The 15620-nt window shown below is 42.0% G+C and overlaps 1 protein-coding gene across 1 annotated transcript in view; it reads right to left on the bottom strand.

Annotated features, from left to right (window-relative positions):
• The window catches only part of LOC106579931 (uncharacterized), a 35247-nt gene that overhangs the window by 13155 nt on the left and 6472 nt on the right, over positions 1-15620 (bottom strand). The window contains exons 2-4 of the mRNA XM_014160338.3: positions 6450-7955; positions 1267-1389; positions 265-368 (exon numbers count right to left, since the gene is read on the bottom strand). Coding sequence (XP_014015813.1) covers positions 265-368; positions 1267-1389; positions 6450-7955 — 1733 coding nt within the window. The remainder of the gene's footprint in view (positions 1-264; positions 369-1266; positions 1390-6449; positions 7956-15620) is intronic.

Genomic DNA, 15620 nt, shown 5'->3' with positions numbered 1-15620 from the left:
AGAAAGAAATAATAACAATGCATCGCTAGAGTTATGAAGATCCGCCCACTCGCTTCACTGAATTTAGAAAACACACATCAAGGCTGTGTGATGTGGGGTTGATGTAGGGTTCAACTGAGCTTCTGTACACTAAGGTGCTTCCTAAATGGCACCCAATTGCCTATATAGTGCAGTACTTTTGGCCAGAGTTCTGGCAGACTAAGCCTATTTCCATGGTTCTGTCTAGCCTTGAATAGAGACTGGATAATATATGTTTGTACTCACTCATCGATGCCCTCTACTAAGCGGAAGTTGAGGTTGTCATGGGGATGATTTGGCCTGCCTGCATTGTCTATAAACACCAGTCTGGTAGGCTCTGCCCTCCTCACCTGTAGAAAAAAACATAGACAGACAGTATAGTTTAGCATAAAGTATCATCAACACTAACTGTATCTCTTTGATAGATATTAATATAATAATTATGAGATGAGATGAAGGCTCGGGAAAATAACTTTCAACTAGATATTACTTTTTTAGACCTCTCACTGTATATCAAACTATAAATCGAAGTTTACTGGTCACACACAGCGTTATAGTGTTATAGCGGGTGCAGTGAAATGCTTGTGTTATTAGCTCCTAACAACATACTAAAAATGTCAAAGTACACTTAACATCTTCAAAAACGAAGAAATAAGAAATCAGAATTGTCAGGACAGATCCAGTTAACAACCCAAATAACACTGTATGAGTAATTCAAAAGCAATCTATGTGTATATACTGCACATCAAGAAGATAGACTAAGAATGATATGTACAGCAGAAGATACACTATATTACAGTGAGCTAGGTCAAGAATCCAGTATATAGATACAAAGTCAACTCCTACTCCTTTCTACAACAGTTGAAATAATAAAGCGTAATGTGCTTAATAGAATTCTATTTGTCTTTGTCAAGAGCGAGTACCAAGTATCAGCAATGAGTTCAGCAGGTTCAGTGGAAAGAGGGAGTCATTTTCCCACAGAGCAGTTGTAAAAGAATAGTGATCATCTTTGTCCAACATCGGAATTCTCTTTGTGAAGAAGAAAAGGTCTGGATTGTAGTAATAAATGTAGAGGTCTGTTTACATTGTCCTATTCGATTATTTAGACAAGCCGCCTCCTAAACCTCCTGCAGGCTATTATCTTACATTATGACCAAGTAAGTAAGTAAGTAAGTAAGCCTTGTCTGAGCCAGAATGGCCCATACATTATGTCCATGTGATGTTTCTTGGGTGTGATATGACAGTTACCAGGATGTGCACCAGCACTAGATCCTTTGAGTTCCTGCACTTGGTATGTAGCAGGTTCTCCACACATGGTTCTGCTGGGTCAGGCTGGAAACCGCAGCAGTACCGGTCCAGACGATCATTCACCTGCATGGGGGGATGGAAGAACATGGATTAGTTGGGATTGACCATCAACAATGTCCATTCCATGGAATTACATACAGAACTGTGTAGCAGGGGTTCCCAATTGTTTTAGTTTTTTACAATTCCTGATTGTATACCGATCTAAAACAACACATACATCTGTGATTCTTTAAGCTAGAAACAAGCAGTAAAACACCCAAGGATTATATTTGATTGGTCTCTGTGACATCCAGAAGCTGAGCTACGACCTTCTAAAGTCGAGGAGTGAAAGATATTGGACTATGCGTCATTTCAGACTATCATAATAAAACATATTTGATAACAGTCTAGACTACTTTCTTTATCCATTATTAAGATCATTATCTCTAAAAAACGTAGAATTGCAGGTAATTAGCTTCAGAACAACACCATTTTCCTAGGTCCCACAAATGAAACAAATTCAAGCTGGTGGTGTATTTAACATATGCTATCTCAATAAACAGCAATAACAAAAGCAGTGGGGTGCATGACATTTTTTTACATGTGAAAAAGGGGCCCTGGTGAAAAAAGGTTGGGAACTCCTGATTTATAGGATCTCTTCAGTCCTTTCTTTATAAAGAACTTCAGACTCCAGAACAGCTTTCCAAGAGGAAAATCAAGGGTGACAAGAAACAAGTTAAAAATATATTTTGTTTCTGAAATCATCAACCATAGCAAATAACTCTTACCGTTTGTTCGCTATGCAGTCATTGATCATTTTGTTAACATAAATCCAAATGCAAAGTGTTGATAGAGTCAGTGACAGTTACAGCTTAAGCCTTTGGCATGAGAGCGAGAGCGAGAGGGAGGTGAGAGGAGGAGTGGAATGGTGAGAGGAGGAGTGGGGGGAAGGTGAGAGGACGTGAGAGGAGGGATGATGAGGAGGTAGTTACTTGTGTGAGACAGACCCCGGCGGGAACTTTGACTATGAGGTCAGAGGTCACCAGAGTTGATTACAGTAAGAGGTGGATCAGTCATTGCAGTGAGGGCAAACCAGAGCAAGCTAGCAAAAGCAGTAAGACTGCTTCTCTTGCCACCTCATTTATTGCAGCACGTCCAATTCTATGAACAAGAATGCTATAGTAAAGCAAAACTTTTAAGTGTACTTTAAATTCATATTTATTGTAACTTCAGGCTGACTTCTCTCCACTTCACCAACTTCAATAATCACTGTTTAAAGAAGGAAGCTCTTTTTTCAAAGTTAACACCCATCCTATTATATTTTTTTCATGCATGTATGCATTTACTGCAGTTTATTTGTTTTTGCATTTTCACACAAAAAAATCGCTAAACACTATGATGCAACATCAACACCTGTGCTATCATTCTCTTCCTCATTACCCCGCAGAACAAACCAACTATCAGGGGAGGAAGGGAGCAATGTCATCACTGTTGTTAAACTGAGAAGTGAAGGTATTGCCACACTCCTCTGAGTGTTACCAAGATGAGATATGCCCCCAAGGCTGTCTGGGCCTCTCTGTGGTAAAACTCACACCACACCATTTCGCTTCACTTCTTTAGCGCCTTCAGGAGTTTTCACATCCCTACTACATTTCACCCTTACACTAGAATACACTCATTCGTGTAGGGGCAGAGTACAGGAGTCTCCCGGATACGGTTCTAGTGTTGACATACAGTATTACACAACCACCAAGTCTCTGGGAAACAAGACATGCTATTAAGGTCTATATCACACACAATAACATCACAAGCAAAGCAAAAAGCCTTCTCACAACTAATTCATAACAAAACTTTGGTAGCCTTCTTAGCCTACAATGGCAATTCAAAGCATCCAAGGCAATGACCAACAACGAGGACACTTGGCGCAAGGTCCTCTGTCTTCTCTGTTTTTCCCAGGCAAACTGCGTGTGTGACTGTGTGTCCTTCACACTGTTCCCCTTGCTAATTGGTGTTAGGTTCCACATCAGAGCCATTAGATGTGTTAAATGAGCAGGTAGGAACAAGTGTTACAGGGTCCCAGTCAGCAATTCCACTGAATCAATACAATCAATACAGTTGGCCATGTTACAGGTATTGACTTCTGCAAAGAGACTACTCATGTATTATTCATACAGTGGCTATTCGCATCCCAAATGGCACCCTATTCCCTATATAGTGCACTAGTTTTAATCAGAGCCAGTCAAATCTGGTGCACTGTATAGGAATAGCGTTCCATTTTGTATTCAGCCACTATTATCTCCCCCCATAGTTCAGTTACCCATTCCATTCCATCTCACAGAGAGATAAGGCAGTCTTTCTTTATCTTTATCTTTATCAGATTTTTCTACCGCTGAGTTGGCTCAGTGGCTGTGTGTTCTATTAAATAGTTTTCTATTTTTAATAGAATGGGTAGCATGGATAAAACGCTGTAATAGCCTCCAAAGAGAAAGAATTTAGATTGAACACAATCAAAGAATGCAATTTGTGACTCATCTTTTTTAGAGGCATTTAAAAAAATATATGTTTACTCAGCCTCTTTATGCCTTAGAAAAATTGTTTCCTTCTCATTGTGAGACATTATTTTCTGAAACAATATGTATTCTGCCTGCAATCTGTACTGACTATGTAACGATGACTGTTCACCCTGCAGTAACAAAGGAATGGATGGAAAAAGTAAGCCCCACGACATTTTTCTTAATGTTTTGTTTACTATGTGGTGTCCTTCATCCACATAATGTTTCTGCCAGTCACAGACCACCCTTTTCAAAGAGCACCTAATACTAAGTCTCCATGGCCTTGTAGTTTTCACCCATCCGAGCGCACCAGCACACTCTTTATTCCTTCTGTTTTTTTTCTAAACAAAGAAATTGACTTTCTTTTGGCTATAGAGACAGACAGCGAGAGGAGCAGCTGCTATCACTTTCCTCTCAGTCCTTCCTAATGTGGACTTAGGCATCCGTGATTGCCGCGCATCACCATGGCAACCCTGACACTTTGACTTCACACTGCCAGCGGCCAGTCATTGGGTCTTTAGAGGCCTGATGGAGACCGAGACTGGTGTGTGTGTGTTTGTGTGTATCAAATATTGTACAATGTACTCTCTCTATACCATACGTACTAACTCTCTCTTACATGCAATAAACATCATTGGGTTGTTGGCTTCATTGCCACCTCTCATTCCCTAATGGCAGCTTAGATATTCCCCATGCAGAGTTAGACTGACATACTATTCCATTTAGAGTGACATTGTGGCAGAGCTGGCCTTATCAGCCCTGTTTTAATTACATCCTCTCAGGATGTCTCAGCTTTACAAACACACACACACACACACACACACACACACACACACACACACACACACACACACACACACACACACACACACACACACACACACACACACACACACACACACACACACACACACACACACACACACACACACACACACACACAATAATCCTCCATCTGGCTCTTACAAGGACCATCAGCCATCATCTATTACACAATAAAGATCTCCAACTTCATTATAGATCAAAGGCAGATCATAAACGAGTTAGAAGCTAAATTAGAGACAAACATTGTGTTGATTTTTTATTGAACTGCGCTGATACATTCATCTACTGTAGTAGGGAGAATGATAATGTTCATTCATCTAGCAGGGAGAATGATCATTTAAAAAATATATATATATATTTCACCTTTATTTAACCAGGTAGGCCAGTTGAGAACAAGTTCTCATTTACAACTGCGACCTGGCCAAGATAAAGCAAAGCAGAGCGACAAAAACAACAACACAGAGTTACACATGGAATAAACAAACGTACAGTCAATAACACAATAGAAAATCTGTATACAGTGTGTGCAAATGAAGTAAGGAGGTAAGGCAATAAATAGGCCATAGTGGCAAAGTAATTACAATTTAGCAATTAACACTGGAGTGACAGATGTGCAGATGAGGATGTGCAAGTAGAAATACTGGTGTGCAAAAGAGCAGAAAAAACAAAAACAAATATGGGGATGAGGTTGGTAGTTGGTTGGATGGGCTATTTACAGATGGGCTGTGTACAGCTGCAGCGATCGGTAAGCTGCACTGACAGCCGATGCTTGAAGTAATTACTTATTTTGTTGTATGTCTAGTAAGCTGATGGGATGCACTCACTACAATACCCTTCTACCTGTGATCCATGAAAAAACATAATTATCTGATAATCAATTACATTTATCGCTCCAGATAGAGAGATCTCCACACTCTTTTCATTGGCCGGCATCTTTCAATCAAAGGCAGTTTAGTGAGTAGAGTTCTTCAGATGATAAGACCTTGGCAATACAATCCAGTGCTCAAATAGGCTCATTATCAAGGACTGCCAGCCTACTATTAGACGAGGTCGGTGGATTTCATCCAGTGAGAATGTTCTTTAATATAAATGCAAAACAAGAGCTGCATCCCAAATGGCACCCAATTTCCTTTGTAGTGCACCACTTTTGACCAGGGCCCATAGGACTATAGTCAAAGTAGTTCACTATATAAGGAATATGGTGCCATTTGGGACATAAGCAAGGACCGTTGGCTGCCATGAGTTTTCCCAGTCTGCCTGACCTCATTAGTCCTTATCAACTGGGCCCTCCATAGTGACGTTAAGTGAATCACCAGCTAACTGTTCGTTTATACAGCGTACTGGAATAACAACTTTACAAAACTTACATCTCTCAAGGTGAGGTGAGATTTCAATCAGAACTCTAGTCTATGCATTATTTCCATAGGTTGTCTTCACATGGTGCGATTGAAAGGATATAGAATGCTATCAGTTTGGATGTGTACGTTTGAGTGGCACATCAGGATAAAAATGAGTTAAGGTTATGGCTAAGGTTAGGGATACGGTTAGGAATTAAGATCGGGTTAGAATGACTGGCATTAGGAGCCATATAAAATCTAACAGTCACATATAAAATCTAAAAGTCACATTCACTACCTATTAGTTTTTCTGACCTCTTAACTCTTGCCAATGTATCTCTTAAATGTTCAAATCAATGCTGTCAATAAGTTAAATAAAATGGTTTAACAAGTCTGATTGGAGGATACAGTGTTATCAGTTGTTCTATACCTGTAGGAGGAAGTCAAAGAGTGCCAGGTGCCCCCACTCCGCATGGTGAACCCCCACACAGGGGGTCTCGTTGAGGGCCACGCCGCTGCCACTGCCACACCTGGCCCTCAGCAGGCTCTGGTACTGGGGCCAGGTGAGAGGGAACGAGTTCTGGTCATTGTCATCATCAGCCAGGTGCTGGATGCCTGGGTCCCACCACACCACGGGTCTGGCTGGCCCTCTGGTGTATTTATAAGGCAGGATGTCACTGTGGAAGGCCCTGAACACCGTGGGCAGACTCCTGTTCAAGCCGAGAACACGGTCTAAATGGAAAGCAAAGACTTCGAACCAGTCGTCTGGACGTTTGATCAAGGCACAAAGACCCTGTTGGCAGTGCCCACTGTGGTCAGCCAATGGAGCCCCAAGAGAAGGGGGATGATGAGGGGCACTCAGCCCTACATGGAGGACCTGTCCGTGGGCTGGGACCCTGGCCTTACTGACAACCTCGCTGCCCGAGAGGAACTCCATCTTGTGAATATCGTCCTTGCTGAGCCATGGCAGAGAGTCAGGGTCCCCAGTCCTTATTCTCCGTGTGTCAGTGTCTGGGAACTCCCTCTCTCCTGCTGACATCTTACACCAGTGGGCCTCCCTCTCACTCCCTTTCTCTGCCTCTGCTGCTGTTTCTGCTGTGGGCCGGGTCTTTTTACGCCCAGACGAAGGCTGTCTGTCACGTTTCCTGAGTTCTCTGGGGACCCTTTTCACAGCCTGCTGCTTGGTTAGGTTCTTCCTCCCTGCTTTCCCTGCCTGCCCTGCCTGCCTGGTGTGCCCCTGGTCCTGCCTCTGTTCATCTGGAGTACATTTGTGCTCAGAGTCAGACAGGCCGAGTAGTAGAAGGGCGGCAGTAGAAGGGCGGCTCTGGCTGTGCGCTACAGTCTGGGTCACGGCTGGCTGGAGGTTCCTTTGTCTGGGAAGAGGTGGTGGCTGGGTGGAGAGCTCTGAACCACTGCAGTTGGTTAGATGGCTTCCATCATGCCTTATTAGCACAGCATTGACTGTCAATGGCTGGATATCATGTTGTTTGTCTCTACTAGAACTTGGCAGCATCTCTTTCTTCTTTTTCCTTTTGGAGGCGATGCCCTTAGTTTTACGATTCTTCTTGTAGTTGTTGTGAGTTCTCTCATCTGTCATGCTAGCTGCTCTCCTATCCAGTTTGGACTGGACCATGACCAGGTGATGCTTTGAGGACTCTTTGACTTTGACACTCTGCTTCCAACCTCCACTGTGACCGTTGAGGGGTAGAGGAAGATGGTGTTGGTGGTGAGGGGCCAATGAGGCCCTTTCCCTGGGTCTAGCCCTCGCTCTATACCCTTCGGCTCCAGCAGAGCTCAGGCCTCGTGAGGGCAGCCTGCGTGTCTCAGAGGGGGGGAAGGGGAGGGTGTTGATCACCACCACAGACAGGGTAAAGAGGAGGAGGAAGGCCCACACTGCCCACCTCTTGCAGCAGATCTTGGACCACACTCTCAAGGCCTGCATGCATGGGAAACAGGAAACAAAGAGAACGTTAGGTCTGTAGTTGGGAGGAAACCACCAAAAAGCCATGATTATAATGGAGCAGAGCCATAAATCAAAGATCATATATTTACTCTCTAAACTGGTCGGCCACTTGAACTGAACAGCTCAGATTCCAGTGTGTGTTTACAGAAGAGGAAACTTAAATCTCTCAGAGGTTGACAAATGCAAATTTCGGTACACAGACTGAAGGACAAGGGCAAACCAAAAACTTTTTTTTTAAGGATTTGGTAAGTTATTCTGTTAAAACACTAAGGAGAGAGAGAGAGAGAGAGAGAGAGAGAGAGAGAGAGAGAGAGAGAGAGAGAGAGAGAGAGAGAGAGAGAGAGAGAGAGTTGATCCACATGTATCCCGGCTGCAATGCACACAAGTGTAAATAAAGCCTTTTTCAGCCACAGCTGGGCTTTCCTCAGCTTATATTGTAGGAAAGTTACAGTTACTGAGTTGAGACAAATACTATGGCAAACACATAGATATTGCAGCATTCCCTTCTGCACGCCAGATCATCCAGAATGTGCTGACAGATACTGCGTGCCAAATGGTATATAGTGCACTCCTTTTGACCGAGGCCCATAGGGAATAGGGTGCCATTTGGGACACAACCAGATTCTGGATGGCTTACTTCTACTGCAGCCTCTGTGATGATGAATTACTTTTCTGTGGCATAGGCCTAAATACAAACCGGTCCCATTCCATAAAGTCTCCATCGCATATAGAGTATGTATGCCATAGAGATAAATCAATTCAGATGGATCTCTATGGAATATGCTCTCAATGTTATTCAAATCTACTGTATGGTAAATCCAGAGGCAGTTATTTATCTGAATCACATATCAATGAAAGGATTAAGCTATTGTATAGAGCTATAGAGGCTATGGTATAGAGCTATAGAAACTATGGTATAGCTATATAGGCTATGGTATAGAGCTACAGAGGCTATGGTCTATATAGAGCTGTAGAGGCTATGGTATAGAGCTATAGAGGCTATGGTACAGAGATATATAAACTATGGTATAGCTATATAGGCTATGGTATAGAGCTATATAAACTATGGTATAGCTATATAGGCTATGGTATAGAGCTATATAAACTATGGTATAGCTATATAGGCTATGGAATAGAGCTATATAAACTATGGTATAGCTATATAGGCTATGGTATAGAGCTATATAAACTATGGTATAGCTATATAGGCTATGGAATAGAGCTATATAAACTATGGTATAGCTATATAGGCTATGGAATAGAGCTATATAAACTATGGAATAGCTATAGAGGCTATGGTATAGAGCTATATAAACTATGGTATAGCTATATAGGCTATGGTATAGAGCTATAGAGGTTATGGTCTATATAGAGCTGTAGAGGCTATGGTATAGAGCTATAGAGGCTATGGTATAGAGTTATAGAGGCTATGGTATAGATGCTGTGGTATAGAGCTATAGAGGATATGGTATAGAGCTATAGAGGCGATGGTATAGCTATATAGGCTATGGTATAGAGCTATAGAGGCTATGGTCTTTATAGAGCTATAGAGGCTATGGTATAGAGCAATAGAGGCTATGGTATAGAGCTATAGAGGCTATGGTATAGAGCTATAGAGGCTATGGTATAGAACTATAGAGGCTATGGTATAGAGCTATAGAGGCTATGGTATAGAGCTATAGAGGCTATGGTATAGAGCTGTAGAGGCTATGGTATAGAGCTATAGAGGCTATGGTATAGAGCTATTGAGGCTATGGTATAGAGCAATAGAGACTATGGTATAGAGCTATAGAGGCTATGGTATAGAGCTGTAGAGGCTATGGTACAGAGCAATCGAGTCTATGTTATAGAGCTATAGAGGCTATGGTATAGAGCAATAGAGACTATGGTATAGAGCTATAGAGGCTATGGAATAGAGCTGTAGAGGCTATGGTACAGAGCAATCGAGGCTATGTTATAGAGCTATAGAGGCTATGGTATAGAGCAATAGAGACTATGGTATAGAGCAATAGAGGCTATGGTATAGAGCTATAGAGGCTATGGTATAGCTATAGAGGCTATGAGACATGACTACATGGAACTCTCGCCCACCTCAGTTAACCCAAGCAATAAAATCAGAAATAAATGACCCTTAAAACACCACCTCACGGCACAAAGTGGACTCTGAAGACACACACTAACACATGCTATACACACGCACCCACACATTATTCTTAGTAATGTAATATAGTATTGTAAAATTGTAATACAATAATGTACATTTGTGTGATGTTTTGTATGATGTAATGTTTAATTTCTGTTTGGACCCCAGGAAGATCCCTATTAGAAACAGCTAATGGGGATCCTAAGAAAATACTAAAGACTAAATATTATGGTTCCATTCGATCTTCACATACATACAGTATTATTATGAATATAACTTAGCTTCTTCCATCTTTTTGTTTCTAATCATTTTTTACATTTTTTACATTTTAGTCATTTAGCAGACGCTCTTATCCAGAGCGACTTACAGTAGTGATTGCATACATTTCATACATTAATTCTTCTTTATTTTTCTATTTTGTCTGCGTTACATTTAGATGAATATTTAGTAACAGTGACTAGTGAGAAACTGCCATCAAGGATCAGCTTTACTGGCCCACAATGCAACTCTACTAATTACATAACCAATTGTAGGTGAAAGCAGTCATCTCTCAGAAAGACAACCTACATCAGCTGTCCCTCTGCCTGCCTCTGTCGTGTCCTCGCTCCTCTCTTTCTCTCTGAGGGAATTCAACCGAAGGAATGTTTCAAACCCATGAGATCTTTTCCCAGTCGGTGGCTGACGACAGTTTTACAGCTTTCCCAGACCCCACCTGTGAATGGATTTCATTATGCTCTTCTGAAAGAAAGTCATGCCAGTAGTTCTGTCTGAGTCAGGGTAAGGGTCCTGATGGGCTTTTAGATGTCCGTGGAGATCCCTGTCTGAATAAGATCGACTACTTACCCAGCTGACTTACCCAGCTAACCCCCAGGCATATGAATAGTAGATCTGAGATAGTTGGATAGGTAGAATATAGTATACCACCAGAATATGGTGGTAGCTCCATCTTGCCCTCTGATAGGCCAGGTGAAATTCCCGCCATATTGCTTGCACCTATCCAATCCTCTCATATCTACAGAAGTGCCCGTAGGGTGTATATCTAGGGATTAATTTGCATAAGATATGTCCTGCACCTATACTGTACTGTATATTGTAATAAACTCCTGAGCAGCAGAGATATTCTTTGGCGGTGGGTGGATAAAGCTGAAGTTTCCCTATGCCACGGTCCAACACCCTCCCTCCAGTGACTCACTACACCAGCCTCCACCTGGCAAAGCCAGAAGACTCACTCACACTCACTGATGAAACCTGCTCTCCAAGAACACATTAATCACATTCCAAAGTTCTGGAATTTTATGGAAGTGACACAGATGCACCCTGTCTTGACCCTTTCCAAATCCTGCACAAAAATAGTGCACTATATAGGGAATAGGGTGTCATTTCAGATGCACACAGGGTCTATTTTCTTGTGGGTTTTGTGCCACGGGCAGGTGAAGCTATGGAGCATTGGTTAGGATAAGCAAAGGCTAAGTCCCAAAACGCACCCTATTCCCTATTTTAGTGCACTATGGCCCTGGTCAAAAGTACCGCACTATATAAGGAATAGGTTGCCATTCGGGATGTAAGCCAAGTGTCATCTTGTCCAGTTTGTTTTCCCAGTGGTTTGGCCAACCAGCTCTAATTAGTGGTCAGGCATGTAGCACCTTGTATGTCTGTGTGTCTGTGTGACCGTGTGACTGTGTCAACATGAAGACATCGTGTTGATTCTTAGTGGCGTTAGCACTTCTCTATAGTAGACATGCACAGCAAGGGAGTATGATACACAGCTCAAAACCAAACCACAGCACAAAAAACAAGACAAATGCCTTGGTGTCACATTTGATAGGAATTTTAATCATCAGAAAAACAAAATAGCACGAAATTGACACAAAGTCTTTGTTGTATTGCATGGCTGCTGTTGAACGGTTTTCAGCTCACATGCTATATGATCTGTTACATGGCCACACACCACATCTTAGCACCTACAGTTGAAGTCAGAAGTTTACATACACTTAGGTTGGAGTCATTAAAACTAGTTTTTCAACCACTCCACAAATTTCTTGTTAACAAACTATAGTTTTGGCAAGTTAGTTAGGACATCTACTTTGTGCATGACACAAGTCATTTTTCCAACAATTGTTTACAGACAGATTATTTAACTTATAATTCACTGTATCACAATTCCAGTTGGTCAGAAGTTCACATACACTAAGTTGACTGTGCCTTTAAACAGCTTGGAAAATTCCAGAAAATGATGTCATGGCTTTAGAAGCTTTTGATAGGCTAATTGACATAATTTGAGTATATTGGAGGTGTACCTGTGGATGTATTTCAAGGCTTACCTTCAAACTCAGTGCCTCTTTGCTTGACATAATGGGAAAATGATAAGAAATCAGCCAAGACCTCAGAAAAAAATTCTAGACTTACACAAGTCTGGTTCATCCTTGGGTTTGCAACTGCACATGGGGACAAAGATTGTACTTTTTGGAGAAATGTCCTCTGGTCTGATTAAACAAAAATAGAACTGTTTGGCCATAATGACCATCATTATGTTTGGAGGAAAAAGGGGGAGGCTTGCAAGCCGAAGAACACCATCCCAACCGTGAAGCACAGGGGTGGCAGCATCATGTTGTGGGGGTGCTTTGCTGCAGGAGGGGACTGGTGCACTTCACAAAATAGATGGCATCATGAGGTAGGAAAATTATTTGGATATATTGAAGCAACATCTCAAGACATCAGTCAGGAAGTTAAAAGCTTGGTCACAAATGGGTCTTCCAAATGGACAATGACCCCAAGCATACTTCCAAAGTTGTTGCAAAATGGCTTAAGGACTACAAAGTCAAGGTATTGGAGTGGCCATCACAAAGCCCTGACCTCAATCCTATAGAAAATGTGTGGGCATAACTGAAAAAGCGCATGCGAGCAAGGAGGCCTACAAACCTGACTCAGTTACACCAGCTCTGTCAGGAGGAATGGGCCAAAATTCACCCAACTTATTGTGGGAAGCTTGTGGAAGGCTACCAAAAACATTTGACCCAAGTTAAACAATTAAAAGGCAATGCTACCAAATACTAATTGAGTGTATGTAAACTTCTGACCCACTAGGAATGTGATGAAAGAAATAAAAGCTGAAATAAATAATTCTCTCTACTATTATTCTGACATTTCACATTCTTAAAATAAAGTGGTGATCCTAACTGACCTAAAGACAGGGAATTTTTTACTAAGATGAAATGTCAGGAATTGTGAAAAACTGAGTTTAAATGTATTTGGCTCAGGTGTATGTAAACTTCCGACTTCAACTGTATCTAACACAAAGAACACTAGAAGAATACAGGAAGTATACAGTAGCTTAACTTTATTGAGTGGAGTCATCCTCGTCAATTACCTTTCTTGCAGTGATCTTTACCAATTGTTGTTCAGCATTTGTCTGTGTTCCACTTCAGTCTAATTCCAGCTATGACAACCGCAAGGCTGGAATTCTATTAGACTATAGCCTCCCACTCGTTTCAGCAGGCCAGGTGTCTGATGCCTTTACCTTCTGTTCCATTCTTTTTACATCTCTTCTCCTTTAGTAGACGGAATGCTCGAGGACAGGTTTGCAGGAATGCTGAGACATGCAACAAATGCTTTACAGGATTCAAAGAAGATTAGGAGAAAATCTATCTCATTATTTTCTGTGTTTAGCAGAGAGGGGGAGGAGGAGAAAGAGGAGAGATAGGTGGAAGTAGGGAGGGAGAGTGGGAGGGAGGGGAGAGAGAGAAAAAGAGAGAGCGAAAGGGAGAGGGTGAATACTGTAGATGAATAGCATTAATATTACACCGAGAATAGCATCTAAAAAGAGCTCCCAAAGTAGCCTTGTTCAGTGGGAGGAGAACAGACTTTCTTGGTGGTCAGGCTTTAGGGACTGTCACAGTCATATTCTGGAAAAGCACTGGGCTGCAGCTCTATTAGCATAACCACGTACACTAGTATGTGGAGGGAGGCTCTCTCTTTCCTGCTGATATGTTGTAGTTAATCACCCGTTGAGAATGAAACTCCTGCATGGCAGAACAAAGAAGTACATTCTCTCGCCATTCTACCATGACAAAATGGATACACTGTGACTACACACAGAATATTATTCAGTTAATGGGCATCATCTACTTGGTAACGGGCATGTATGAATTGTACGTGTGAAATTGTGTGAAAACATCTATTCGCATAAGTGCACGTGTGTCTATCTGTATGTAAGAGTGGGAGGGTCATCACACCAGTCTCTCACTCTATTCTTTCTCTTTGCTCTCGTTTTCCTTATTAGGATGCCGGTGGGCGGAGCCGGGAGGGTCGTCAGCGACATGGGACACACCTGGGCCTGGGTGTGTCCCAGGATAAATACACCACTTCCCCATTCATGGAGGAGACTCTCCATGCAGACACCTTTATAGATTCTGTTGTGGTATATTTGTGGCCTTTTGTTTGTTTGCTTTGGCACCTTTCAACACCCCACATTATCATATTTATGCATGCAAACACTCACTTACACTACTGATTACTGATTACACAGACCATTATTAATTGTATTTAGTTTACTTTATTTAATAAATATATTTTGTTATTCCTTGTCTCCACGTTGTCTCCCTTTTGTTACGAACTTCGAGCCGGTTCGTGACAATGGGCACAGGAGGTTTAGGGGGTATTTTCTAACATGAAATGAATTGCTTCCATGTTCATGTAGGTTATTATTGTGTGCATTAAATAGATGTTCTAGTCAAAGAGAGGGAATAATTACTGTCTCACATGACCATTCAGTCCCAGCGCTGAGGCAACTTTGAAAGAGAAAAATAAGCGAGAACCTTCCTTACAACAAAAAGGCTAACAAAGAATGCAATAAATCCACTGACTGCTTTGTAAAACCACACAGAACATCACAACAAACAATTCTGCTGTAGTGTTGACTGGTGAGGGAGAACAAAGTCCATCATCTGACAGTAATATGACATGATGGCATAGAAAAGGCAGCATGAGATCTCTCCACTGATGTCAGACAGGGGAAGACCTTCATTGAATCAGTCACCACATCTCTGCTGCCTGAGAGATCACACTGACCGGAAGTGTTATGGAGCAAAACATTATCGCAAGATGGCTATACTGAAAGGAAAGGAATAAACTGTGTGGTTGGTTGAACACAGGTTCATGAGGGAGAGTGGGAGAGAGAGGAAGTGGTGTTTTGTAAGTGTACTGGAGTGGAAGCAGTAATGCACATGACGCCCCAAGTAGTCTTACTGGCAACACACACACACACATGTACACACACACACTTACATGCACGCACACACACTCAAACACTCTCTCTAGATTTATAACAACGCTGAGTTCGAAGTGACCTTGACAATACCACAATTTGGGCAGCAGGTAGCCTAGTGGTTAGAGTGTTGGACTAGTAACCGAAAGGTTGCAAGATTGAATCCCCGAGCCGACAAGGTAAAAATCTGTCGTTCTACCCCTGAACCAGGCAGATAACCCACTGTTCCTAG

The sequence above is a fragment of the Salmo salar genome, chromosome 02, assembly GCF_965601325.2.
Source record: "Salmo salar chromosome 02, fSalSal1, whole genome shotgun sequence".
NCBI lineage: Eukaryota > Metazoa > Chordata > Actinopteri > Salmoniformes > Salmonidae > Salmo > Salmo salar.
Note: the sequence above shows the minus strand (reverse complement) of the source record. Positions and strands in the feature narration are given on the sequence as shown.